The 27847-nt window shown below is 43.5% G+C and overlaps 1 protein-coding gene across 19 annotated transcripts in view; it reads left to right on the forward strand.

The window, feature by feature from the left end:
- Window positions 1–27847, forward strand: part of CELF2 (CUGBP Elav-like family member 2) — a 672363-nt gene that overhangs the window by 544397 nt on the left and 100119 nt on the right. For all 19 annotated transcript variants that reach the window (XM_061638323.1, XM_061638322.1, XM_061638327.1 and 16 more), the window contains 2 exons: window positions 9996–10044; window positions 22718–22852. In XM_061638323.1, the coding sequence (XP_061494307.1) occupies window positions 9996–10044; window positions 22718–22852 (184 nt within the window). The remainder of the gene's footprint in view (window positions 1–9995; window positions 10045–22717; window positions 22853–27847) is intronic.

The following is a 27847-nucleotide window of genomic DNA, read 5'->3' on the forward strand; positions in this document are numbered from 1 at the left end:
ATTGATCGGGCACAGAATTCATCAGATTTCTGCCAGGGTCAGCTACCTCACATGAGCCAGGAGGAAGGGTAGAAAGTAGGCAGGGACAGGTAGTCTGAGAAATCAGTCTGTTCCTCTGCAACAAGTTACTCCTACTAAAGAGCTGAACATGAGAACATAAGAAGAACCCTGATGGTTGTGGTCAAAGTTCCACCTAGTCCAGCATTCTGTTCTCACAGTGGCCAACCAGATGCCTTTGAGAAACCCACAAGCAGGACATGAACACAGTCTCCACTTGTGATTGGTATTCAGAGGCATATTACCTCTGACAAGGGAAGTAGAACATGGCTATTGTGGCTAGTAGCCATTGATAGCCTTATCCTCCATGCATTTTCTCTAATCCTCTTTTTATGTTGGTGGCCACCGCAACATCTTGTGTGATTGAATTCCATAGCCAGCCAAGCCAGAGGTGCCTGCTTAATAGGAGAAGATGGACCCTGATCGACTTGTGAGTGTCACCCAAACCCTGCTGTGCAAATATCTGCAATCCTGTACTGTGGCTATGCACGCTGGAGGCTTTTGATTCTAATGTCATTGGGGCACTGGGCAGTGAATCCAGGTTTTAGTCCCAACTTTCAGCTCCTTGAAAGTCCGGGCTAAAACCCAGAGTGGTTTCACTGCCCTACTGACATTGGAGCCACTAGCCTTCACTGGCTGTGCAGTGTGATGCTGAAATGTAGCAGAGAGCAGGCCCTCCTAGTATGGTTCATGGAACTTTTCGTTTTCATGTGTTTCAAGGGGGCATCAAGTTTCGAAGCCATATGGTTGCAAAGATAGTCTTGAAAGCATGCATGGCATTACATGATGGAATTGGAGAAGTCAGAGGGGGTGCTGAATAAAAGCTTCAGGGTTTCATTGTCCTGTACAATGTAAAACATGCAGAATAGCATGTTTTATGCAGAATAGCAAAAGTTAGTAAAATTTATGTAAGTTACATCACATTTTGGATCACACCACTTTTTAAGGCATTGTGCCCTGGGTATTTATTTATTGTTTAAAAATGGGGAGGGAATTCCAAAGTGTCAGTGCCACAACACTAAGAGTCTGCTACCTATGTTGTGAGGAACAGACCTCCTGATAAGATGGTGTCTGCAGGAGGCCCTCACCTACAGAGTGCACTGATTGGCTGGGTATATAAGGGGTCTTCCAATTCATGGAATCTTTCAAAAGGTGCCTTGTGGTCACCAATGGACCCCAGTTTGAACACTGCAGACTAGCATTAGATCTAATATGTCCTTGGTGGCTTTAAAAAAAAAGTTCTGAAAAGCTTAAGCTGGTTAATGAGACTGGGGGTGTTTATCAAAAAAGAAGTGTCAACAAATAGATGAGGAACAACGGATGGTGTTTACCAGAAAATGTGCATTTGGATTCGAGAGCAGCTTTATTTTAAAAAGTGCAGCATTGTTATGCTGCATATGTGGGGTGGTTGTTGTTGGGTGTTTCTTTTTTTTTAGTCAGTCAAATTAATGTTCAATTTAATTCAAATTAGAACCAAATGGAAATATAGAGTGCAGCAAATGGCAGACTTGGAACATTTCCAGAAGCTTTGCATTTCTGCTATTTCTCCCCTTCCTCCCCGCCCCCCCACTCCTCTTCCTGCTAAATCCAAAAGCAGCACCTTGTTCAATTGTGCTGTAAGCTTGTTCTGGACAGAAAATGATGTTCTTCTCTGTTATGAGAGGGAGAGGTACTTAATAATCTCGAAAGACTGAGTCACCCTCCTGGCAGGGCTGATGATGCTAAACAAACAGCAGCAATTTGAGTTTGGTGTCCCTGGCAAAGCAGCTTGTGATCCTTTCTACCTCCAGTGCTGGAGGCAGTATGTCTCCGAATACTAGCTGCTGCAAATCACAAGTGGGGAGAGTGCTGTTGTACACAGGTGCTACTTGCGGGCTTCCCACTGGAGCATCTGGCTGGCCACTGTGAGTGGGATGCTGGAATAGGGACTTTGGGGGGCTCTCTTATTTCTTAGGAGAAAAGCCAGCTCCCAGTGATGATAGCAGAGCAAAACGAGGAATTCTCCCATTGTTCAGGTGCTAGGATGAGACTAGATTAATCCACGGAGGATAAGGCTACTAGCCATGGGAGCTATGCTCTACCTCCACTGTCGGAGGCAGTATACCTCTGAACACCAGTTGCTAGGAATCACAGGTGGGGAGAACGCTGTTGCACTCAGGTCCTGCTTGTGGGTTTCCCATCAGGATGTGGCTGGCCACTGTGAAGACAAGATGTCAGACTAGATGGGCCTTTGGTCAGGTCCAACAGGGCTCTTATGATCTCTGTATGGGAAATCACTCCCATTACAGCATTTGCAACATAGACATGTTTAATAAAGAAATTGCAGTACTCACTCTTCTGTGGAAGCTCCCCCCCCCTTTTTTTTTTAAAGAAGCCCATAGGGGCCACATCTGGTTTCAGACTGCTGGCCTGAGGTTGTCATGTTGTTATTCCCCAAGACTTTTTTTTTCAAAGGGGGGGAAAGGCAGCAAATATTAAAACAACTAGTAAGTCTTCACCACTGCACCTTGTGGAAACACAAAATATAATCAAATCTAATGACTCTGATAAATGCCAGGCTGCACGCAGACCTCTGTGTGCTGTGCCTGTTTTGCATACAGAAGACTAAATGTCCCGGATGCCAAGTTACAGATGCGGTTGCGGAATGTTGTTTGACAGCTGATTAGAGTAATCTGGTGGAAATGATGACTTAATCACCACAACAGCCGCCAAATTCCCAGACAGAATTCTACCAGGTTAATCTAATTTTCGTGCTGTGTTTTTCTCCCTCTTTTGTTTCTTCTTTGTGTATTTGTACCTGAAATAAACTACTTGCCCTACTTATTTTCTGTCATGTGAACACATCATTTTCCTTTAAGAGCTTCATACACAGGCAAAGCAATTGTTGTTGATATGAATGCTTTTCTGCTTTAAAGCCATGGTTGGCAACTTACAGCCCATAGGTCCAATTCAGCCCGCTAATGGCTTTCCCTTGGCCCATACAGCCTCATGCTGCCACCATGTGGTGACTCACTCACAAATCAGTCTTTAGCTCAGGGAGCATAAAATAAAGCCTTTTTAAAATTCATCATCCAACAGGGCCTGCCTCCATCTACTGAAGCAGAGGGTGGGGAACCTCTGGTCTGTGGGCCAAACGTGGCTCACCAGGCCTCTCCATTTGATCCCTGAGGCTATTTTGGGGAAGCCACACCCACCCATCCTACACCTGACATCATACATGCGGCGGGCAAGGGTGGGGCTTCAAAAGAACAATTGAGAGCTTAAAGTGAGCTCCAAATGGCTTCTTTGCTGGAACAAGGCACACTTCTGTCTGCCGTCAGCTGATTCAGTGGGAAATGCATCTCCCAGTGCTGTTCTTTGAACCTCCAAAAAAAGCAGTCATTTCAACCGGAGGTTCACAGAGCAGCATGGGGCTGTTTGAAAGCCCTTTGCAAGCAGCCCCATGCTACTCTTTAAGCCTCCAGTTTTCAAGGTTTCAAAAATTGTTCTGTAGAGATTTTGCTATAACGTCTCCCTAATATTGATAATATATTGTGTAACTGGGCAAAGGGGTCTCTGGCTTACTTTAGTCCACTGGCCTTTCCTCAAGGCCCAGTGCCAATGAATGGGAAGGAACATCACCTCTCATTGCCGCAAGGGAAATGCCCCACAGGAGCAGCCAACACGGTGCCCTTCAGCTGTTTTGGACTACCAACTCCAGTCAGCCCCAGCCAAGGTGACTGGTGATCAGGGAAAATGGGAATTGTAGCCCGCAAGATCTGGAGAGCACCACATTGGGTAACCCTGTCCTAGGATACCATTTATCCCAAAGAGTACATTTGGGAATGTGCCCTGACAGACAGACACTGCTTTCCTCCTCTTATTGAGTTGCAGTATCATTTTAAAAGAGGCTGTGCTGTCTGCAAGCGAAGCCCTCTTCAAGGCACAGTCGGCAGGGAGGGGCCAGGTGGAGAGAGACACACACGCTCGGCTGTTTTAGCACGGCAGCATCGCGTATTGAAAAAATCACTTACCTAGAGAGATAACCGTAAGTGTATTGCTTTATGATGTAGAACTACAATAACTGCTTTTTTGATAAGGTGTGATATCTTGGTGACATGCTTCAGGTTGGAGGGATCTGATCTGAAGCCAGTTTTATATCATCTGTAATCGCTTTTTGGGGGGGAAAGTAGAGAACTATTTTATTATTTTATAGCCTACAGTAAGGCAGGAAGGATATAAAATGCTTGGCTTATATCCCCATTGCTTAGCACAGAGCACAAGAACAGCAAAAACATTCCTCCTATTTCCGCTCTGCCCCGTTAATTTTCTTATTCATTGCACACCTTTCTGAGATTCTTCTGACCCACCTTTTCTCTTTCTCTGCCTGTCCTCCGCTTTGCACTCTTAAATATTTTATCGGCAGAACGCTTAGAATATGTACTGTCATGGTTGCAGTCTCCAGAGGTCACCTGTGGTTTAATAATAAGATGTGAACCACTGACTCTGTTAAAACCTACTTTAGGTTCTCAATGGCGCATGTTTTATTGAATCCAATGTTAAAGGCAGTTAACTTATCAATTGGTGGCTGCAAAGGTTAAGGGAGCTTGTAACATGAATCCTCTTACGTAAAGAAATGCACGTCCAATTTAGATGTGATGCCAGTTGTACATTGTGTAGGAGCGGAAGCCCTTACCCATAAAGGAGCTTCCTTCAGCCAGTAGTGTGCCATGTGCCAAATCATCAGGCAGTACATTTTTGCACTCCAGCATACTGTAGTGCAGACATCCCGGAAATTACAGGCCAGTTAGCTTAACTTCTGTCCCTGGAAAACTGGTAGAAGGTATTATTAAAGCTAGATTAACTAAGCACATAGAAGAACAAGCCTTGCTGAAGCAGAGCCAGCATGGCTTCTGCAAGGGAAAGTCCTGTCTCAGTAACCTATTAGAATTCTTTGAGAGTGTCAACAAGCATATAGATAGAGGTGATCCAGTGGACATAGTGTACTTAGACTTTCAAAAAGCGTTTGACAAGGTACCTCACCAAAGACTTCTGAGGAAGCTTAGCAGTCATGGAATAAGAGGAGAGGTCCTCTTGTGGATAAGGAATTGGTTAAGAAGCAGAAAACAGAGAGTAGGAATAAACGGACAGTTCTCCCAATGGAGGGCTGTAGAAAGTGGAGTCCCTCAAGGATCGGTATTGGGACCTGTACTTTTCAACTTGTTCATTAATGACCTAGAATTAGGAGTGAGCAGTGAAGTGGCCAAGTTTGCTGACGACACTAAATTGTTCAGGGTTGTTAAAACAAAAAGGGATTGCGAAGAGCTCCAAAAAGACCTCTCCAAACTGAGTGAATGGGCAGAAAAATGGCAAATGCAATTCAATATAAACAAGTGTAAAATTATGCATATTGGAGCAAAAAATCTTAATTTCACATATACGCTCATGGGGTCTGAACTGGCGGTGACCGACCAGACCTCGGGATTGTAGTGGACAGCACGATGAAAATGTCGACCCAGTGTGCGGCAGCTGTGAAAAAGGCAAATTCCATGCTAGCGATAATTAGGAAAGGTATTGAAAATAAAACAGCCAATATCATAATGCCGTTGTATAAATCTATGGTGCGGCCGCATTTGGAACACTGTGTACAGTTCTGGTCGCCTCATCTCAAAAAGGATATTATAGAGTTGGAAAAGGTTCAGAAGAGGGCAACCAGAATGATCAAGGGGATGGAGCGACTCCCTTACGAGGAAAGGTTGCAGCATTTGGGGCTTTTTAGTTTAGAGAAACGGCGGGTCAGAGGAGACATGATAGAAGTGTATAAAACTATGCATGGCATTGAGAAAGTGGATAGAGAAAAGTTCTTCTCCCTCTCTCATAATACTAGAACTCGTGGACATTCAAAGAAGCTGAATGTTGGAAGATTCAGGACAGGCAAAAGGAAGTACTTCTTTACTCAGCGCATAGTTAAACTATGGAATTTGCTCCCACAAGATGCAGTAATGGCCACCAGCTTGGACGGCTTTAAAAGAAGATTAGACAAATTCATGGAGGACAGGGCTATCAATGGCTACTAGCCATGATGGCTGTGCTGTGCCACCCTAGTCAGAGGCAGCATGCTTCTGAAAACCAGTTGCCGGAAGCCTCAGGAGGGGAGAGTGTTCTTGCACTCTGGTCCTGCTTGCAGGCTTCCCCCAGGCACCTGGTTGGCCACTGTGAGAACAAGATGCTGGACTAGATGGGCCATTGGCCTGATCCAGCAGGCTCTTCTTATGTTCTTATGCCAGTGCCAATGTGCAGCTCACAGGTAGAATAAGAGCACTTTCAGTGTGGCCCTAGCCATCTGCAGCTCGTATGTGGATAAAGGCATTTCATTGGTGCTACACATGGCCATCATCACAGTGAAAAGTGCATGGCACAGTTCTGTTTCTCCGAAAAAGAGGCCTAGCTCTGACAGGATGAGACCACATTCACACTATACATTTATTCCACTTGAATTAATCATGGCTTCCCCCAAAGAATCCTGGGAAGTATAGTTTGTGAAGGGTGCTGAGTTGTTAGGAGCTGTTGGAAGATTTCTGTTCTCCTCACAGAACTATGGTTCCCTGAGTGGTTTAACAGTCCGTCCTTCTTCCTAGAGAACTCTGGGAACTGTAGCTCTATGAGAGGAATAGGGGGTCTCCTATTCACCCTTCACAAACTATGCTTCCCAGGATTCTCTGGGGGAAGCCATGACTGATTAGAATAGAATAATAGTGGAATAAATATCTGGTGTGAATGTGGCCTAGGGGAAACCATATTTAAGCTACATTTTACTCCTTGGGGGAAAATTGGACCTGACAATCCATTAGCCTTCTTGACAATGCTGGGGCAAATCTTAGGACATGCTATTTAACATTCATTTATTTCAGGTGTGGGGAATGTTTGGCCCTCCAGATGTTGCTGAATTACAACTCCCATCAGCCCCAGCAAGCATGACCATTGGCCTGAGATGACGGGGGCTGTAGTTCAGCGACATCTGGAAGGCCATAGGTTCCCCACTTCTGATTTATTTGAAGCATTTTACCCTGCTCTTCAGCCATAAAATGCCCACAGAATGGCTTACCAAGATCAATAATAAGACCCCAGGCTTTCAGTTTAAAAGGCGTGACAAAAAAGAAAAGAAAAGGAAAATGTGATTGAAAGGAAGGGAGCTGGGGGAACAAACTAGGGGACTTTATGAATTGTTTAGAGAAGAGCTGGGAAACTCTAATAAAGACTTTTCAACGCCTCACCAAACTATTCCCGGCTTGTTCAGGGAAAGCTGCAGCAGTAAATGTGTTATAAAACTGCTAAGTTTGTACTAAAAATATATTCCATTAGCATTGGATTTCTTGTCTTGGCCTTTAAAGACCTGCACAACGTGGCCCGTTTATACATTAGAGGTAGCATTCTCATCTCATTAACTTTGGAGTCTACATAAATACAGTATAGGCATCAATCCTGTGTCTGGGTATTTTTTAGAGAGAGGGTACCATTCAGAGAGTGCCATTAATGTCTTTGTGTGGAATAGAGACAGCTTTGCCTAAGAAAACCCTGGCACCATTGTATTGCTGTACTGTTTTGGTTGGATTGTTCATTGTGAGCCAAGTACCTTTTAAATCAGGGGTGGGGAGCCTCAGTCCTGGGGGCCAAATGTGGCCCTCCAGGGTTCTTTATCTGGACTCTGTCCAGGCTGCAGCTCCCTTCCGGCTGCACACCTCTCCCAGCGGAGGTTGGTGGCTCCAATGTCAGTTGAGTAGTGAATCCACTCTGGGTTTTAGTCCGAAAACCTTGGACAGCTCCTTGTAAATTCAGACTAAAACTTGGAGCAGGTTCCCTGCCCCACTGACATCCGAGGCTCCACCGAGTCCTCTCCGCAGGCCACACTCCAGCCCTGCTTCAGACCCTCCTTGAATGTTTTGGGCTGGCTGGAATGTGTCCTTGAACCCTGACAATGCCTCTCGCTTGCCTGGATGGAGGATAGAGAGAGGGGTGTCAGAGTGTGAAGAAACTAGCCTACTGCACAAAGGTAAATGTTACATATGTTGCTCCTTGATCTTCTGCCACCACCCCGCCAATGAATGGCTTATGGCCCCCAGAAGGTTCCACACCCCTGTTTTAAATAGAAAAGTGGGTATGAATGTTTTAAATGGAATAAATAAAATTGAACCCAGATTGCCTCTGCATAGCTTTCTGATGTCGTGGTCACTATGGATTGACTTTCCAGTTGGAAGTCTTATATAAATGAACACGAGTATTTATATAATATTAATATTACATGCATTGTACACTATCGTGGTTTTCCTTTACGAGTTAGTGGTTAACCTATACTCCTATAAATAAATAAAATAACTATTACGGTTATTATATCAGGCGAGTGGGTGAGCAAGCACAGGAGACAAATGAGTGCAGGGGTGGGGGGAGCAAGCAAGGTGGGGGAGCGAGCATGGGGGTGGGTGAGTTGGGGGCAAATGAGCAGGGAAACAGGTGAGAGAGCACCGGCAGGTAAGCGGTTGAGGTGGAGTACCGCCAGCAGCAGCCTAGGCAGGCAGGAGGCTGGTAAGCTGCCTAAACGGGGTGGTGATGAGTGCCTAGGCCATTTTAGAAGTTGCCTGGGTATGGGGGCAGTTTTGGGAGTTGCCTCCATGTGTATGTGTGTGTGTTTGGGAGTCCCAGGGGGATTGGCACACCAAGCATGCAGGAGTAAAGCCCCTAGAGAAACAAACAAAAATGACAGTCATTTAATTTCTGGTGTTCATAGTAATTTGTCTGTTAATCTGACCTTTACAAGGCCCATTATGTACCTTAACGCACTCTCTGCAGGAGGAGAAATGTGTGGGAAGGACACTGCTTTTTCCTTCCCTTCTCCTGGTCTAGTCCGCCCATCCTCCCCAGAAGGGTGCAAGTTTGGCTGGCACTCTGCGCCTCCTCCCTCAAACACCTCCCCTCGATATGTGACTGCCACCTAAAAGGTAGGCTGGCTACAGAGCTGGGCCTTGGGTTGCATGTGAGCCCCATCAAGTGCTCAGTGATGCTGACCCCAGACGCCATCTCCGATTTTATTTCTAGAGTGAGTTTAGCTTTCCAGTTCTGCAATATTGCCTTGTTGACTATTAAAAATGCTCTGCCTTTATTATTACTATTTTCCTTTAGAAGAGAAAAGAAGGTGGCATATGTATAGGGTAACTGGGAGTATAAAACCACATTAATACGATTGTGTACTTCCTTTCTTCCAAAACAGGGCAATTTTGTGTCTGCTCCAAAACATATGAACCAAAGTAGTCAATGGATCATTGAGTGGGTGATGAAACAATGAATCACAGGGCCACTTAGGTACACGATGAAATCTGTTCAGGCCCGCTCAATCTGCATTCCTAACATGCCAATTTGCTTGTGCAAATAAACCCAGTATTGACCCTCAGTGTGTAATAATAACAATAATCAGAGTATTGAAACCCGATCTGTTAGGATGAGTCCTGTGGGCACGATAATTTGGGTTTTTTAAAAGCTTACTAGCTGTTAAACCAATCTGTTAATGTTTCCTTTTAGCTGAAAAGCCGATGGTGTTTGGAACTGATGTCTTTTGAATTGCTGGCCTGTTAAATAATATACTGTGGATTGGATCTCTGTCTCATCTAGCTAAATTATGTTTATGTTGACAAGCTAAAGCTCTTCAGAGGCTCAGATAGACTTTTTCCTAGCCCTGCTACCCAAGATATTTAGGGGATGCCATGGTTCGAATAGAGGACTGTCTGATACAGAATAGATATGTTCTGCCACTGAGCTACGACTGTCCCCTGCTAAATATTGTTCGTGTTTCCTGTATAACTCCCCCAAAGCAAATATACCCAAAGCAAATGAAAACTCAGCTGTGCTTTGCTTCTGTCACTCCAACCCGCTTTACTTTTTTTTTTCTTGTTGTTGTCTGTTGTTTCTAGATGCATCATCCCATTCAGATGAAACCGGCAGATAGTGAAAAGTCCAATGGTAGGTGATCAACCCATTTTCTACTTCAGTGTCGCCATCTCTTATTGTGGGGGGGGGGAGAGAGAACAGGTTGCCAGTTATACTTTTTGCTAAATGGTGGAGTTTGCTCCCACAAGAGGTGGTGATGCCCACCAACTTGGATGGTTTGAAAAGAGGATTAGACAAAGTCATGGAGGAAAAGGCTATCAGTGGCTATGATAGCTACATTCCACCTCTGCTGTTGGAAGCAGTATGCTTCTGAAGTAGGGACAGTGCTGTTGCACTCAGGTCCTGCTTGTGGGCTTCCATAGGCATCTGACTGGCCACTTTGAGAACAGAACGTTGGACTAGAAGGCCCTTTGGCCTGATCCAGTGGGGTTCTTCTCATGCTATGTGCTCATTTCAGTCTTCATAGGCCCGTCCATGACACTATGGCTGGTCTAGGAAAAACTCAGGCCTTTGCTAACTCCCATTCCCCAGGAAAGATTAGGAGAAATGAACTTTCCCAATCTCAAGGACAAGTTGTATGCTGTGGCCACATGGAGCACATGAATGCTAATACTCTAGTCAATAGATCTCCTTAGAGGTGAGTATCAGCACTGTAATGCAAATTTCTCCTATCTTTTTTTTTAATTCTCTGTTAATTAATGAAAAAAGAAATTGCATTCAGAAATTATCAAGGGGAGGAAGTGGAATTTGGGAGAAATTCTCATGGGGAAAAGGTGGGGGTTTCTTGTTGCTGCTGCTGCTGTTGCACTTACCTTAATTTCAAGGTGGCCAAGGGGTATTTGTACCTTTTGTTTCATTCTACAAATCATCCCTCCAGTGGTGTCTAGTCTGCCGCCTTCCTGTGTGTCCACATTTACAGGAAAGCATGGGAGGGGAAGGCTGCAGACTGCCAAGAGGTTATTGTACACACACACTTGCACATACCCCTTGGGCACCACGTAAAGAAAGTCAGCACAAACCCTGCTAAAATTAAAAAATAAAAAGAAGTTCTCAAGCAGCTGGAGAAGGAGGGAGGGGGAAAAAGCAGCCTCTTTCACATGGGATGAAGAATATGTAAAACAGGAGTGAGGAACCTCTGGCCTTCACAGTTTGGCTTGTGAATCCATTTTCCCAAACCCATAGAATTCTATGATTCTATGATTCTAATCTGCTCATCAACTGATGAGCCAATCAGAGCATGCCTTCAGTCCCCTCCACCCTCCTCCTTCAGACCGCAGAGGTCTGAAGAAGAAGGGTGAGGTAGTTATTTGAAGGCTCATTCCCAGTCCCAGAACACTGTTTTACCACTCAAACCAGCAAACTATTACCTGGGCTGCAACCTATGGGTAGAACAGCTTTCTCCAACCCTGTGTCCTCCAGATGCTTATACTCCAGCCCCAACCAGCAAGGCTAATGGTCAGAGCTTAGGAGAGCTGTAGTCCATCAACATCTGGAGGATGCCAGGTTGAGGAATCCTGGGCTAGAGCAGGTATAGATCAGCCAGACCTCCACGGAGAACCACTCAAACACCTAGGAGGCCACAGCAAGTTTAATGACCAGTTGAAGCTGTGAGACTGGAGCAGCTTCTCTGATGTGAGCAGAAAAGGACTCTGCTGTCCCCTGCTTCCTCCTACAGAGTCCAGTGGTGGCTGGCACCCTCCCGTTGGGACTGGTATGGAGGAAGGCAGGGAGACCAACAGTAGGTGAAGCCAGAGTCAATGTCAGGCAGAGCCATCCCTTGACTGGTTGTAATTAAGAAGGCTGGCAGTTGGGGTCTGGTTGTGTTCGGGCTGAGGGCGGTGGAGCGGTGCTCCATGCACTCGAATGGACCAGCCTTCGCTGGTCTTGCCTTGGCTCCCCTGCCTCAACATTGCACAAGCTGGGAGAGACGTCAGGCAACTTGCTCTTTCCAGAGGCAGCGTTTGTCGACTGAGCGGCATCTCTGTGACATGCAAAACATGTGGCAAGCTTAAATGACTCTGAATGGTGCCAAGGAGGCCTCTGCAAGGAGCAGCAGGGCCGCTTTGGCGTGTTTGGTTTTTAATCTAGCCCTGCTTGGCCCCTTGATTCCTATAATTTGCTAAGAGGCATTTCAAAGAAATCTCCTGCCTTCTTAGATTGCAAGAACTTTGCTTTTCCCTTATGGCAGAAATAATCATAGCGGCTTCCTTCCAGCAGGCATCTTTGCTCCTCATTAATTAGTAATCAGGGCAGAAGCCATGCACTTAGAGATTTAAATACCTGCAAATGTAAATGATGGCTGGGCCCTAAATCTCTCTGCAGAGTTAGACAAGGCTTTCTTTCTTTCTTTCTTTCTTTCTTTCTTTCTTTCTTTCTTTCTTTCTTTCTTTCTTTCTTTCTTTCTTTCTTTCTTTCTTTCTTTCTTTCTTTCTTTCTTTCTTTCTTTCTTTCTTTCTTTTGGCGGGGCAGGGTGGATAATTAGGGTAGTTCCCCTTCTGTCCTTTCTCTGCACATCCTGTAAAGTTCTGAAGAAAATCAAATCTTTACGCTATCCTTTTATAAAGACCGCTTGAACAAAAAAGCAGAGTTTGGTTAGTATTTGTTTTCTGATTGGTTTGTTGCTAGTGTGTTTGTGCCCAGGCAGCCGGATGTTGTGAATGGTCTGTCTTGTGGGGGGGGGGGTTGACTGTGGTGAAATATTGTCAAGTATTTATATAGAGATCTTCCAGATGTAACTCCAGCTGTGGGAGAGGTGGAATGACCTTGAAGGGGGGGGCAGATTTGCCAGGCCTTCCATCTGCCAATTAATCTACATGTCCCCTCCCCACCCCACATTTGTGCTATCTGAAGGTGTAACTAGTCATGATGGACTGTTTTCAATGCTGAACCTCCACTTGAGCAACAGAACACCCTCTTTCTCCCTGCCTCCACCAGCCCCCCCATGCACCCTCAGAACAGCTCCAAAGGGTTGGGGAACCCTCTAGAGAAAATGTTGGGGGGAGGGGGGAAGGAAACAGAGGTCCCATTGCATGAGTGGATGTCATGAAATCTGTGATCAGGTTATGATGTATTTTATTTGTTCATTACATTTATACTCTGTCCTTCCTCCAAGGAGCTCAGGGTGGCATTCATGCTCCACCCCCTCCCTAGTTTTATCTCCACAACAGCATTAAGGGATAGATTAGGCTAAGCAATGTGGCCAAGGGTCACCCATTGACCTTCACAGCTCAATGGGGATTTGAACCCTGGTCTTCCAGGTCCAACACTCTAACCACTGCACCATGCTGACTCTCAGACTGGATCAGGAACATAGCTATGATGGAGAGGGTTCAGCTGGTTCCACCTGCTCCATTTTCCTGATTAACTCCCCCCCCCAAAAAAGCTGCAATTTAGCCCACTGGGGAAAACATATTCCAAGGTACCCATACAATAACTATAGGTTCCCTCCCCCATTTTCCCAGGTTGAATAGCATCTCCAAGGGGTCCATTTTTATTGGGAAAATAGCATGGGTGGAAATGGATATCTACGCTCCCCCCCCCAACCATTGCCACACTACCAATATAAACTGAGGGCCATCATGGTTACTATTCTTTAAAAAAAAAAAAACCCACTATTATCACCCATGCAAAATTGGAAACCCACGGTTTCTTAGAATAAGCAGAATCTAATAAATAAATAAAGATAGATAGATAGATAGATAGATAGATAGATAGATAGATAGATAGATAGATAGATAGATAGATAGATAGATAGATAGATAGATAGATAGATAGATAGATAGATAGCGTATAGTTCCTTGGTGCTGATTTTGTAGATCTTTTACTGCCTGTTTAAAAGCTTCATTGTTCTTAATGACATTGGAAAATTTCTTACCTTTGAATGGTTTTCTTCACTTTGTGACCGCCTTTGTAGGTCTAGCACAGGCTGCAAGGTGGGTTGCAAATGATATAAAACCCAAACATTACCATTTTTGCATTTGCTTTTTGAATTCCTCTTTCTGCATTCAGTTTTATTTTATACTCTTCTTATGTTCTTATGTTCTTACCATGAAAACCCTATGAATAGATAGATAGATAGATAGATAGATAGATAGATAGATAGATAGATAGATAGATAGATAGATAGATAGATAGATAGATAGATAGATAGATAGATAGATAGATAGATAGATAGATAGATAGATTCATAGGGTCGCCATAAGTCGTAATCAACTTGAAGGCATATAACAACAACAAATGCTTTCTAGTATAGGTCCCTTCAGATCTTAACATAAGCGGAGCCATGTTGGATCAAGCCAAAGGTGCCTCTTGCCCACTTTCCTCAGAGTGGCAACCATATGCCCCAATCAGAAGCCCTGTTCACACATTATTGCCCCACAGTTGGCTGAGGAGCAGGGCTGAATGTTGGCCCTGCTCCCCACTCTCCTGAAAATATCTGTCCCTACTGGTTCAGTCCCCAACCTTCACATGATGAACGGGAAAGCCTGAAGGGGGATTATTTGCACATCCCGCCAAACACACTTAGAATGCTTCCTGAGATTAGGAACTCTTTATGATCAGGGTCTCCAATTGTGGGGTGGCTTCTTAGCATATGTAGTTAAAACCGTGAAGAATCCTTGTTCAGGTCTTCATATAAGACGAGCTCTGCTGGATCAGGCCAATGGCACATCTTGTCCAGTATCCTGTACTCACAGTGGCCAACCATACGTTCCAATGGGAAGCCAATGAGCAGGACTTGAGCGCAACAGCGGTCTCTCCATGTGTGATTCCCATCAACTAGCATTCAGAGGTATACTGCCTTTGTCAGTGTATGTAGAACATAGTCATTGTGGCTGGCAGCCCTTCCACCCAACGTGCTGAGGCTGCAGCCATAGAGGACAGGGCTGGCAGCTCTATTCCGGCCTGCATGTGCTCTCAGGTTGAACCCCTGAATAGGGGTGGGGAACAAAATCTGGCTGGTGGGCTGGATCCTGAGCCCCCCCACCTGCCATTTTGACAGCTGGGCAGGGGTGCCCACCTGTCAGTCACCTAATGTCACAATGATGTCAGAAGACCCAAAGGAACATTTCATTTGTAGGTGCAGCTCGAAACGCGCTTGCAGAGTAAGATCCTTTGCTTTACAGGCTTGAATTGAAGCCGGCAATTCAAAGGAAGAATTGAGAGTGCACTGGCCTCAACAGATCTTTGAATCTATTTATAAACATGGGTATTGAGATAAGTCACTTGCACTCATAAGGAAAGAGTTAATAGCTTTTCCTATAAAATAAAGGTTGTTTTTAAAAACATATTTAGAAGAAAGAAGGGGGGAGGGGAAAAGGGAGAAATTTTAAATCCCTTTTTGTAAGTCTGCAAAAACCCCTAGCGTACAATCTGTCCATGTCACACCTGGATCTAAAGCTGCCTGAATTAATTAGCAACTTTTTTCCTTATGTGTTAGTGCTAACATATGGCATTTAATTACGACTTTCAGCTCAGCATTTTGTTCCTTTTAGAATTTTGAAATCTTTTCTACGGGCTTTCTGCAAAGTCAGAAAATAACTACATGGCAGGCTTATGCCAGTCTCTTTTTCTCTCAGCTGTTTTGTGCAAGTGTTTGTCTATTAAGACGCAGACCTGAAATTGGCATTAATGTTCGTGCTGTCAGAGAAAAGCATCAAACCTCTTAGTGAAATGCAATTAAATTGTTATTGAGCAGGTAAACAGGGCCAGCCGTACCATTAGGCAGAGTGAGGCAGCCACCTCAGGAGGTAAATGTTGGAGGACAGAATTATATGTGATACATAACCTTCCCTTCACGCCCCCCCCCCCAGCCAACCTACTACCCTCAGGCACAGTAGAAGACACTGTCCTGGTATGTATGTATGTATGTATGTATGTATGTATGTATGTATGTATTTATGTATTTATTTATTTATTAAATTTATATCCCACCCTTCTTCCCAGTAGGTGCCCAGTAGGTGTAGCAAGGAAGAAAGCAAATGTAGCCTATCACCAGCAGCAACAGCAATGCCCTTCCCTAGTTGATCAGGCCAGGAAGAGTCAAACCTGGAAGCTTTTAGGTTGGGTCATATAACCTGTTATAGCCTATTGGTATATGGAAATTTCTTTGGTGAGTGTGACCTGCTCTCCGAGGACTTCTTCCATTTAGCTGCAGCCTGGATGGTGCTCTACAAGCTGAAACCCTCAAGTCCCAGGTTCCAGTCTTGGCACCAACCAGTCCAGCAGTGTGCTAAAACGCAGGTACGGCTTAAGAGAAGTAGGAATGTCAAAGAATTCCATCAGAAATGGAAATTGTGGCAATTTCTAATCTGCATGTTTGCCCAAAGTCAGGAATGGAAACCACACAAACAAATATGAGTGGTATTTGCTATCATTTTGCAAACTTTACATTATTACGTTGTTTTTGAAATTTCCGTTCCATTGAAATGCATTGAAGTTAATTACAGAATTGATTCCATAATTAATTATGTTAGTTTCAACCATAGAGGATAGTGAGACGAATAACAGGTTTTAGCTGAAGTTGAACTGTACCGAAACGGAAACAGCGCTGATTACAATAAACACAGGACAGGTTGGTTATAGCTGCCTCCTTACGTCCTTAATTGGAAGATAGGTTATAGAACAGAGCAGTTAGCACGTTTTTCCCCAAACCAGGAGTGGTCAAATCTCAGGCCCAAGTGCCAAACGCATCCCTCAAGGTCTCTCAATTTGGCCCATGGGACTCACTCTAAATCGTGCACCCTCCCCATTCCACACCCCACCTTGGCCCTGCTCAAGTGCTTTTGCTTAGTTGCAATTGTCCTTGAGCTGTAATAATGTCTCTTGTCTGCCTGGAGGGAGGGAGAAGTTACTTTTATGTAGCTAGCACATAGCCCACTGCACAAAAGTAAGAGTCACATCCATTGCAGCACCCACTTTTTTTTTTACTCTGCTAACTACTGCCATGCGGCCCCTGTAAGATTGCCCAGAAGGGAATGTGACCCTCTGGTTGGAAAAGGTTCCCCACCCCTGTGCTAAACCAAGAATGCCAGGTTTGGGGTGAAGGAAAATGCTCTTCAGCCCCAAGTTTTAAAATCAGTAAGAATCAGGAGGGTTAGATTCTGTGTCATGAAGGTTGATTGGTTCTGCTTCTCTGCTGAAAACCAGTTCAGTTTGCACCTTGATGCATCAATACTACTGGCTGCTTCCAAAGATCTGTCAGCAGCAATTGCAGAACAGGGACGCTGATCCACAGCTATGTATTGTTTGTGTGTGTGGAAGTGCATCTCTGTGTTGTTTTTTTACTCTTGAGTCAGTTCTCTTGAATGCACCGCTTTGTAAAAGATATACAGTATACATGAGCTGGGTGTTTAATTTACTATGAAATCAGCCTCCAGCTGAAAACCTGTGAAATCGTTTTAGTTAATTTGCCATATTTATCAGTTTACCAGTGAAACTTGAGCAGGCCAGTAGGGAATTTGTCATCTGCAGCAGTTTGGAAAATTAAAAACAAAACCTTGTCATCGCTTTTGCTCAGCGGCAGTAGAGAAAGGTAATGCTTAAATCAGTGATTGCTTGTAAATGTGTCTATACAGGAAGAGAAGGGTGTCTGATTTCATGAAGTTCCGCCCCACTCCCATATATACACACAAGTTAATTCCACTTGTTATAATGCTTGCTCCTTTTAGATAAGTTATTTAACACTGACGATCACATCTGAAATATCTTGTGAGCTGAAGGGCCACTCTTAAGGGGCTTTCTTGATATGCAAATGTGTTACGATGAACACGGAGCTGCCAAGACATCAGCCTTGTGTCAAGTCCGTGCCCCTCAGAAATGTAGCAGAACATAACCATATTCTAATGACATCATTCGTTCCCTGCCCACACTCCACTGGCTGCCACTGGGGAGGCTGGGGAAATGCACAACAGGATGACAAGGTAAGTTTTGCTACAGGTTACATGGGGTGTCTGCGAGATGCTCAACACAGGGATGTCATTTGGGGTGGCAACCCTGAGCTTTTCATAATAACCCATTCCACACTAATTTGCGCCCTTTAGTTGCATGTAAATCATTTAATTTACATAGGGTAATGCTCAGTGGTGTAGTCGTCCAGGGTCCCAGGGGGCCTTAGACTCCTTACTTTTTGGGGAGCAGGGTCCCAGCAGGGTCCCTATGTCTCCAGCATCCTCTGAGCCAAGCAGCATGAAAGGAGAGTGCACTGGCCACTGAGAAGAGTCTTCTGACGTGCTTTCTTGTCCTTTCCTGCTGATTGGAGCCAATCAGAATGAAAGGAGGTGAGTCAGTCACTGAGAAGACCCTTTTCCGTAGCTAACACTCTCCTCTTTCATGCTTATTGGCTCTTAGGGACGTCTGTTGTTGTGGGAGAAGGCATTAACAAGATCTCATTCTCAACCCGGCGGCAAAAAAAGAGGGAGGGGCATGGCTGTGACTATCATGAGAGGATCCTGCACTTCTGAATTTGCCACTACACTACTGGTTATACTAAGGCTACAACCTTTTATCAACTAATGAGGCACTGATTATTTGGGCCTTTAAATTTTGCTTAAGAGGCATTCCTGATTAATTAGACAATATGCCGGACAAGAAGTCTTAAGAAGAAGAGCCCTGCTGAATCAGGCCAAAGACCCATCTGGTCTAGCATCCTGTGGCCAACCAGGTGCCCATGGAAAGTCCTCAAGCAGGACCTGAATGCAACACCAATCTCTCCACTTGTGATTCCAAGCAACTGGCATACTGTCTCTGACAGTAAAGGGAGAAACATAAGCCATTGTGGCTAATAGCCATTGATAGCCTTATCCTCCATGAAATTTGTCTAATCCTCTTTTAAAGCCATCCAAGTTGGTGGCCATTACTCCTTCCTATAGGAGCAAATTCCAGTTCAACTAAGTTCTGTGGGAGCAAGTCCTTTTTTTTTGTTTGTCTGTCATAAATCTTCCAATATCGAATGCTTAGACATCATTTCCTGTCTGAGAAGAAGCCCATCTGAGCCTCTTACAAGGTTGCTGAAAACCTCCATCGCCTGCTATCCCCACCCCTTTTTGCGAGGTGAAGAACTTTTTTTGCCCTCAGGAGAGGGAGAGCAGTAGGAGGTAGGCTAGCCTTGCACCTTTTGAGCTTTAGACTGCAATCCCATACCACTTACCCGAGAGTGCCATAGTTAGGATTGTGTTGTTACTACTGAAGACATCAAGAATTCCTCTTTGGGGTGGGGAATCAGGGTGAGCACAAGACTTCTCACCGATGCCTAGAGTAGAAAGGTCATCTGCATTAGAATAATGCAGCTTGGTGATGGAATTTGGGTCTCTGTTTAAAATTTACTCCTTGTTTTATTTTTGTAGTTCTTACATTCTTAAAGAGATTCAGCATTGTTTTATTGTTGTCATTGCAATCTGTTTCTTATTCATCTTTTACTTTGCATTATTTTTATTGAATTTTTTATACCACTCTTCCACCCAGTTGGGAGCCCAGTGGTGTGCAGTGTAATTAAACTATCAACATAAAGTAAACAATTAAAACCAGTGACATAAAATAAAATTCATAACACCAATCAGATTAAATTTAAGAAACAATCTAAGAACACTTCAGTCCCACCTGCACTGCTAGTGGGTTCCTAGGGTACTTAATTCCCAAAGGAGAATAATGAATAAATGAGAATAGTGAATAAATTAGTCTTTAGCCCAGCATGGAACTGCTAATGCGTCCATTTCATGGCTGCTCAATTAATCAACTAAGAGTGGTCTACGTTGACTTCTCTGAGGCTCCCAGCGAATCCATGGCAAAAACGAAATCTGACACCTAGCTTCAAGTCCAACATTCTTCTCACTAGGGGCCCAATCCATTCTCTCACAGGAGCTCTGTTGAAATGAATGGAAACCTTGTACAGGAAAATGTCTTGGTGAATTGTGCCCTACAGTAAATCTCTGTGGTTCATGAAATTTGGACTGAGGCCCAAAGTGGCATCCACCTATATATATTTTTTTTTAAAAAATAGATTCATTCCAATAATATTTTCCCCAGGGGGGGTGGGGGTGAAAGTGGAACCATGTTTTCCCTACGCCAGCTAGTATAAAAGAGCAGAATATTGTTGCTAACTGTGCATGAATATTTTGTTGGAAATTACTTGATAGCACTCTTGGGATGAATAAACAGTTGAGCTCCTCCACCACTGCTAACCCAAGATATGCAGACACACTTTCATTGTTAGAATATTATGCTTAATTCACTAAAAGCATCAAAGCTGTAAGACGTATACAACAGAATGAAAATAGGCTGGGTTTACTCTCCTTCAGTACATTCCACCCAGCCAGCAAATGCTTGCTAATACTGTATTCCAGGTTGGGTTGAAGGGGAGGGGGGTTAAGGAAAATTTCTCTCTCTCTTTTCGTCTGTTCCTCCATCCCCCGGTGGAATGGGAACAAAAGAACTCCTTCATTACTAAAATAATTTGCACAATAATAGAAATAAATAACTGAACGGCAGAATCTCTGGAGTAACGATTTCTCCATGCTTCTCTGCAAACTTCTTGTGCTCATTAGCAGCGCACTGAATTTGCATGCCATTTCCAGAGCTGAGAAAGGAACAGGATACCTGCTGTATAATAAATACTTGGGGTTTTCAGGAGGATGGACAAGAACAGCGACTTGGCAATCTCCAAAATCTTTAAGATCCAACATGCCGTGGGTCTGGTCTTGAATGGCTTTTATCTGACGTCTGTCCCCTGCTGCTTAATGGTGCCTTCTCCCCCACCCCACCCGCCGGGGTTGCGCATGATCCCTGAGGTGTGGGGGAGACTAGATCAGTGGTTTTCAAGCATTCTTCCTTCAGGGAACACTTTCTACATTGGCCTGCTTGCTGAGGAAGCATAGCCCGTTGGCCACTGAACCGGTGCATGTTGTAGGACAGCGGGGCATGCTTTTTGGTACATATTCTGTTCATGCAGCACATTAGAAGCATAGGAAGCTGCTTGTATACGGAGTCAGGAAATTGGCCCCAATTACTGAGAAATTGTGTGTCTTAGCAAGTGCATGAATGGCTTTTTACAAATGCAAGGGACCCAATGCAGATTGGACCTTGGCAATTGGGGGCAGGGGGTCTTGGCCTTTTGCGCATACTGCAATCCTGATCTTTATTAGGTCCCCTGAACTTGTTATTTGCATTTTTAAAACGTCCCATTGGAACAAATAGGGGCTCCCCCCCCCCAATGCACACAGCAGGCTCAGGGAGTTTGAACTAAGAACAGTGGGGGAGAGGGGGGGGAGCAGTGCTTCCCAACCTTGGGCCCCCAGATGTTGTTGGACTACAACTCCCATCTGCCCCAGACAGCATGGCCAATGTCCAGCAACATCTGGGGACCCAAGGTTGGGAAAGACTGAGTTAAAGCCTCCTATCCTCCATGCCAGGGTCCCAATCTGGATAAGGACCCTACTCCATCCTTTTACTTTTAAAGAGCCGTTCACACCGTTGCTACTGATGTGAATGGCATAGTCCTTAGTCTGAGCCTCTGTTTGGGTATGACCAGCTACCAACTGGTGGTTAAATCAGCATAGCAAGATAATACGAATATATAAATTTGCTTTTAGTATTTGCTGATTATATCTGTATGTTACAGATAATTGTTTTAAGTTGTTTATGTAGAGAGTTTTTTTATTGAGCAGTTTATGCATTTTTCTAAATATCTATATATTAAAATTAACCTATCAAGTGGGACAATTAATTTCTGTAGTGAGAAATCCACTCCCTGTGCCTGTTGAGTCCAAATTCTACGTGATCAAATCTGTCAACACATTCCAACTCAGTTCTAGGGATTTCAGGCTCTGTCACTTTAAAGCTTCTGAACATGCGCTTGCTTAAACTCAGTCCAGCGCATACAGCTGCTGCCTTGACCTACTTTATGTGTGCCTCTGCAGAAAAAGAAATAATGTAGCAATAAGTTGACCCCACCTCCTTTTAAAAAGAAAAAAATCTTTGCAAACCCAGCATTACAAGTCTGCTGGGGATTTGGTTTTCTCGTAGTAATCTTGGAACACCTTTTACTGAAGTGCTGCCTTTGAAGAGGAAGGCTTTCTAGCCATGTCTGTTTGGAGAAGGAATCCCTGTATCATTATAGGTAGAAGAAATTCTACCTCAAAATTCTGTCTTTGGCGCAGTTGCTGTCACCTGTCTATTGAGCTCTGTTCCCTACAGCTGGTCGAAATTGATCATGGGGATCCTGTATGCAAGTCTTGCAAGACTTCACTGAGTTCATTTCCCCATGTTAACCCATTTCATTCCATAGGCTTGGTTCCAGCAACCATTCTCCTTTCGCTTTCATATATTAGAAAGCGGGTTGGGAGCGGCTTTATCTAAATTAGAATCTTCACACGCCGCTTTCCTCCCATCCGCTAAAGCAGCAGAGGATGGTTTTTCTTCTTAGACAGCGAAATTAGGGAAAGAAGTGGCAGAGATGACCAGTTCTTCTGGTATGTGTGTGAATGAAACAGCAGCGATCAGAAGAGGGAGAAGGGCGCCAGGGCAAGGGAGAAGTTGTCTCAAGAGAAAGGCAAGCAGAACGGAGGGGAAGAGTTGTATGCACAGGGAAATGTTTTCCACGGGACTTGTTGTCAGCTATGCTGCCCCACTCGCAAGACCAGCGCTCGGTTTGATGTGGAAATGAAGCATTGATCACAGATGAGGAAAGGGATGGGAGTGGGACAGAGAGGGAGATAAACTGCCCTTTGCTCATTCATTTTTTTTTATCTCCTAGCTGTGGAAGACAGAAAATTGTTCATAGGAATGGTTTCGAAGAAGTGTAATGAGAACGACATCAGGGTGATGTTTTCTCCATTTGGCCAGATAGAAGAATGCCGAATCCTTCGGGGACCAGATGGGCTGAGCAGAGGTGAGTGAAAGCAGCCTGCAAAACCCTCTTCTTTTTTAAGGGCTAATTGGAACTGGATGTCACGGTGGGAAGAGAGGAAGCCTCTCTCAGCAGCTAGAGGTTATGCACGGAAGCTTGCCACGTGACAGATGAACCCCTGTGAATGTTTTAAACAGAAGCTGAAATTATCACCTTTTATCTTTTAATGCTAGAGAGATTCTCTGTTGGTGACATATTAACTCATGTCGGGCAGAGAAATTCCACACTGGGCCCTTTTCTCCCACAGTTTTTTTTTTTAATGCCCATCATTCTAATAGGTGGGATGTGTGCGGGGGTGGGATGGTGTTTATATTGCAGTAGTGCCTGGGGCAGAGGGAGGGAGGCAGTGCATGGCCAGATGCATTGTGCCCACCTGTGGAATGCCTGTCTCTGGGTCCAGTTCAACTAAGATCATGGGGGGTGGTTGTGCTTTCACTGCAATGCTGTCCCCAAGTCTAGTGGTTCAGTTTTCTGTGTGGGAGCAAACATCAACTATTCACTTACATTGGAGAAAGTAAGAGGGTGCATTTTGGGGACAGCTGAACCCTGCTCTCTGCCTCTGGTGACTCCAGCTTTTCACTATCAAGCCTGGTCCTGTCCTGTCTGCACAGATGCACCTCTTCATCTGCTTAGCCCCACCCTGTGTTTTGTTTCTTGATCACACTAGAGCAGGGGAAGGGAACTTGTGGCTCCCCAGATGTTGCTGGACTATGCATCTTGCCTGACTATTGGCCATGCTGACTGGGGCTGATGGGAGTTGTAATCTAACGACATCTGGAGGGCCACAGGTTAGCCTCCCCCCGGCTAAATGTGATGGAATGTTTTGAGCTGTACCTTAACTAGATCAAGGACTTGCAGACATTTAGCATGGCATCACTACTTCAAGGCATTTGGGGTGACATAACTTGGCGCATGTTACAAATTTGCAGGTGTAATGCAAGGTGGGAAGAGGGAACTGCCGCAGTGCAGATCCCACGGGAAATTTGGAAGCTGCAGGAAGAGGTTAAATCCCAAAGCATGCGGTGTGACCATGTAGATTCTCTCAACCATCCATGACGAAGCTGCCTAATCACATCCACTCTGTTAGAAAAGAAATATATGTAGCATTCTGTACAAGGGAAATTGTGCCGGTAGCTGTATATGTCATAATAAATGTTTGAAATTTGGCAGATGTAGACATTTACTTGTTGTAAGATTGTGTGAGGTTCAATGAGAAATGCCTGAAATTTACTGATGAATCTATAGCCTGTAGCTCTATACAGTAGGGCCTCACTCATATGGCGGGTTACGTTCCGGACCCCCGCTGTGAAGTGAAAACTGCTGTAAAGCGGAACTCATTGAACAGAGTGGCGCACGATGCCCGAAAACCACCATAAAAGCGCCATATGAGTAGGGCTTTAGTCTAATTGCGTCTAATTGAGACTGCTGTATTAGCGAATCGCCGTAAAGCAAATCGCCGAAAAGCAGGGCCCTACTGTACTAGAAATGGCATCATTTTCACCATTTACCCGTTAAGGAGATTCATCGGGCCATAGATGTAAATGCCTTTTTTAAAAAAAGTTATGTTCATGACACAAAAAAGCATACATCACCTTGCCAATAAATGTCAACAGTCACCAACTTTCTGACTTTTACCATAACATATAAAAATCTTCAGAAGATGCATATTGACTCCGTTTGTGCAGTAGTTCAGATCTTTGAACTGGTGAGTTCCATGCAGAATTCAAGTATTAAAGGGTACAATCATATATTTTAAAGGCTACAATCATATATTCACAAGAATATATGCTCACTTAATAAAAAAAGATTAAATAAAATTCCAGGGGATCCAGCTGAATTATAACCGCTAGATAAATTATGCTAATTAAGCTTATTTGCAAATGTGTACTTATTTTATGTAATTTATTCAGCATCTGCCAGTCATGAGATGGGACTAAGAGCTATGCAGAAGACTTTGATCTCTGGAAATCATAGAGATTTCATCAGGCATACTTTGACACTAAGTATGGCCCGAAATTCCTCTTCCAGTTTCCCAAAAATACTCTCCCCTATGAAAACGGAACCTGATTTTCTACTGTTTTCTTTTTTTTTTTTTTTTTACAATAATTTTTATTCAAATTTTCATAAAACATAGAAAACAAAATCATAAAACATTCAAAGACAAAAAACAAAACAAAACAAAAATGATTAAACAATAAAATAAAATAAAATAAAATGTTGACTTCCCATTTGTCACATATCAAATCAGTTATAGGTCTACAATATATAACAATCCTGTCTCTTAAATCATATTATAAAATCACTTTCCTCCAGTAGTTATCTTAATTAATCATCAAATCTCATAAACATTACTTTATTCTTTCCACAAAAAGTCAAAGAGAGGTTTCAATTCTTTAAGAAATATATCTATCAATTTTTCTCCAAATAAACATGTCAATTAATCCATCTCGTTAATAATTATAATAATCTTATTGTCATAACCATAGTCCAAATAAACATTTCGATTAATCCATCTCATCAGAATCTGTTAGGTCCAATAATTTCAATAGCCATTATTCCATTATCCCTATTAATTCCATCTTCCATCTTCAATAGTCCTGTTAAGTCCAGTAATTTCAGTGTCCAATCTTCCATTATCAGTATTCCATAATAATCTTGCTGTTGTAGCCATAGTCATATAATAAGAGTCTGATGGGAATTTCCTCTATCCCAAATATTTTCTTGCCATCCATTCTGAATAAGTTGCTGAAATACTGTTGTAAAGTCATATCTGTGTTCTTCTTTTTTACAAAATGCACTGGCTCATCTCTTAAGAGTTTTTCCATTGTCACATGGCTGCAGTTAATTCCATAGATTTTCTCTATATCAAGCTCCATCACATCATTCCAGTCCAGAAGATTATCCAAGCCATTGATAACTTTATCTCTAATATCTTCATTAATTTCTTCAGAGATAACGTTAAATTCCAAACAGTAGATTTTATTTCTAAAATCCATAAACTCCAGATCTTTTTCCAATTCCACATTTGTTCCAATCTCCAGGGCTTGTATCTTCCCTTTATTTTTTCTTTTCTCATCTCTGATCTCATTCTCCTCTCTCACAGGGTCCCCTATTTCTTTAAGCTCCTGCGTCATTTTGCTCAGTTCAATTTTCAGCTCCTTACTACCCTGTCGCAGGGTTTGTTTCGTTATCTCAATCTCATCCATTATTTTCTGAAACATAATTACTTCCAGATTCTCAGCCACTTTCTTGATTGCCATTTTTAAAACCACGAAAACAAAGCAAAACAAAAATAAAGAAGAACCACTTCTTATTTCAGCAACAATTGGGTTAATATTCCAGGCTTGATGACATCACAGTATAAACAGAGCAACCTGCCTTATCTCTCTTGTGCAAGAATGCAAAACAAATTTAGTTCCCAGCATCAAAACAGTTAGTGGCGTCGTGAAGAAGCAGATTCGTCAAAATAAAATAGACCAAAAAGAGAATAGTCCCAGACAATATAATATTCCTCGGAATAGAAATCAGGAATAGAAATCCCTCTTCTGTTTATTATCTTTAGAATGCACTTCCAGGACAGCTTTTTGCGACAGAAACAGAGATAAGCTGTTAATTTCGTGAATAACAGAGAAGAGCTATATCTCACCCAGAAGTCATCCAAAGCCGATCAATCTGACAAATCTCCTTTTGCTGCAACAATTTAAACCAAGTAAAAAAAATAATAGAAAGAAGGGTGCTTGCCTGTTAGTCTGTTCTCTCTTTGAAGAAAAGATAAACGTATCGCTTAAGCAGATAGAGCTTGTTAGAAAGTCCGTCCGGCATTGTTGGCTGGACCTTATCTCATAAATTAATGAAATCCAGTCCTCCCAACAAAAACAGGCTTTGAGGTTGATCTCTACGTTTCTCCCTGCCCGGGAGAAATTTCATCAGTCAAAAAAAAAATGTTCTGACTGATTTATATCTGAATAAGCTTCTTTTGAGGCGGGAGCCCGTCCCAAAAGCAGGCACAAGCGAAGTCACCCTTCCCGGAAGTCCGATTTTCTACTGTTTTCTTGAGGGTGGGAGAAATTTTCCAAAATATATGGTTGGTTGCATACCTTAGTTAAAACGTATGAGGTGGCCAAGAGTTTTGTTTTGTTTTGTTTTGCTTTACTTTTTCCTTCCTTCAGAACATAAGCCTCAAATCGCTCAGTGACATAAGGTTCTTCCACAGCCTCCCGCCGCTGTGCTTCCTACAATGGCTTGGACATCATATGACATATGACATCACATTGCTCCCATGGCATTCCAGGAACTGTAGGTGGAGGGAAATTGTAGAGAAAAACCTTTCAACGCTTCCCACCAGCCTCACTACCCAGAATGCCATGGAACAGACATGCTATGACATGATATGGCTTGGCTCCCAAGGTATTCGGGAAGTGTGGCTGGCAGGAAACAGCAGAGAGAACTTCGTGCTGCTGTGGGTAGTGCATGGGCTACCACCCCAAATCTTTCCCCACTCATGATCTTTCAGTGGGTTTTGTTTCTCCCACCCATCTAGCTAACGGTTGGATTTTCAGCCTAGCTCCAGAACTTAACAGTTTCAAGCCTATCTCCATAGCCATAAGGGCTAGAAACTTGACTGCTGAGATTTAAAATAATGTTGTGTCCTGTACCCATTATAAAATTCTGGGCATCCACAGACTTCACATAGACCTGATTATGCAGAGCCCAGTCAAAAGGCTCATTTGGCTCTATACCATTCAGTCATGAGGGACTCAGGAAGATATGGCCCTGCCATATTGTTGCATAAATATAGGGCTGTGAATCTGATGTGCAATAGATCTATGACAATACAACTGCATCAAGGGAATCACAATTTATGCATTTTTATTATAATTCCTACATGTATCCTAAGAAATACTGCCTTGAAAAAAAAGAGTCTGAAAGCACCAAAATTATCTTTTAAAAACTAGCAATGCCTGCATAAGATATCTT

The sequence above is a fragment of the Rhineura floridana genome, chromosome 8 (genome assembly GCF_030035675.1).
Source record: "Rhineura floridana isolate rRhiFlo1 chromosome 8, rRhiFlo1.hap2, whole genome shotgun sequence".
NCBI lineage: Eukaryota > Metazoa > Chordata > Lepidosauria > Squamata > Rhineuridae > Rhineura > Rhineura floridana.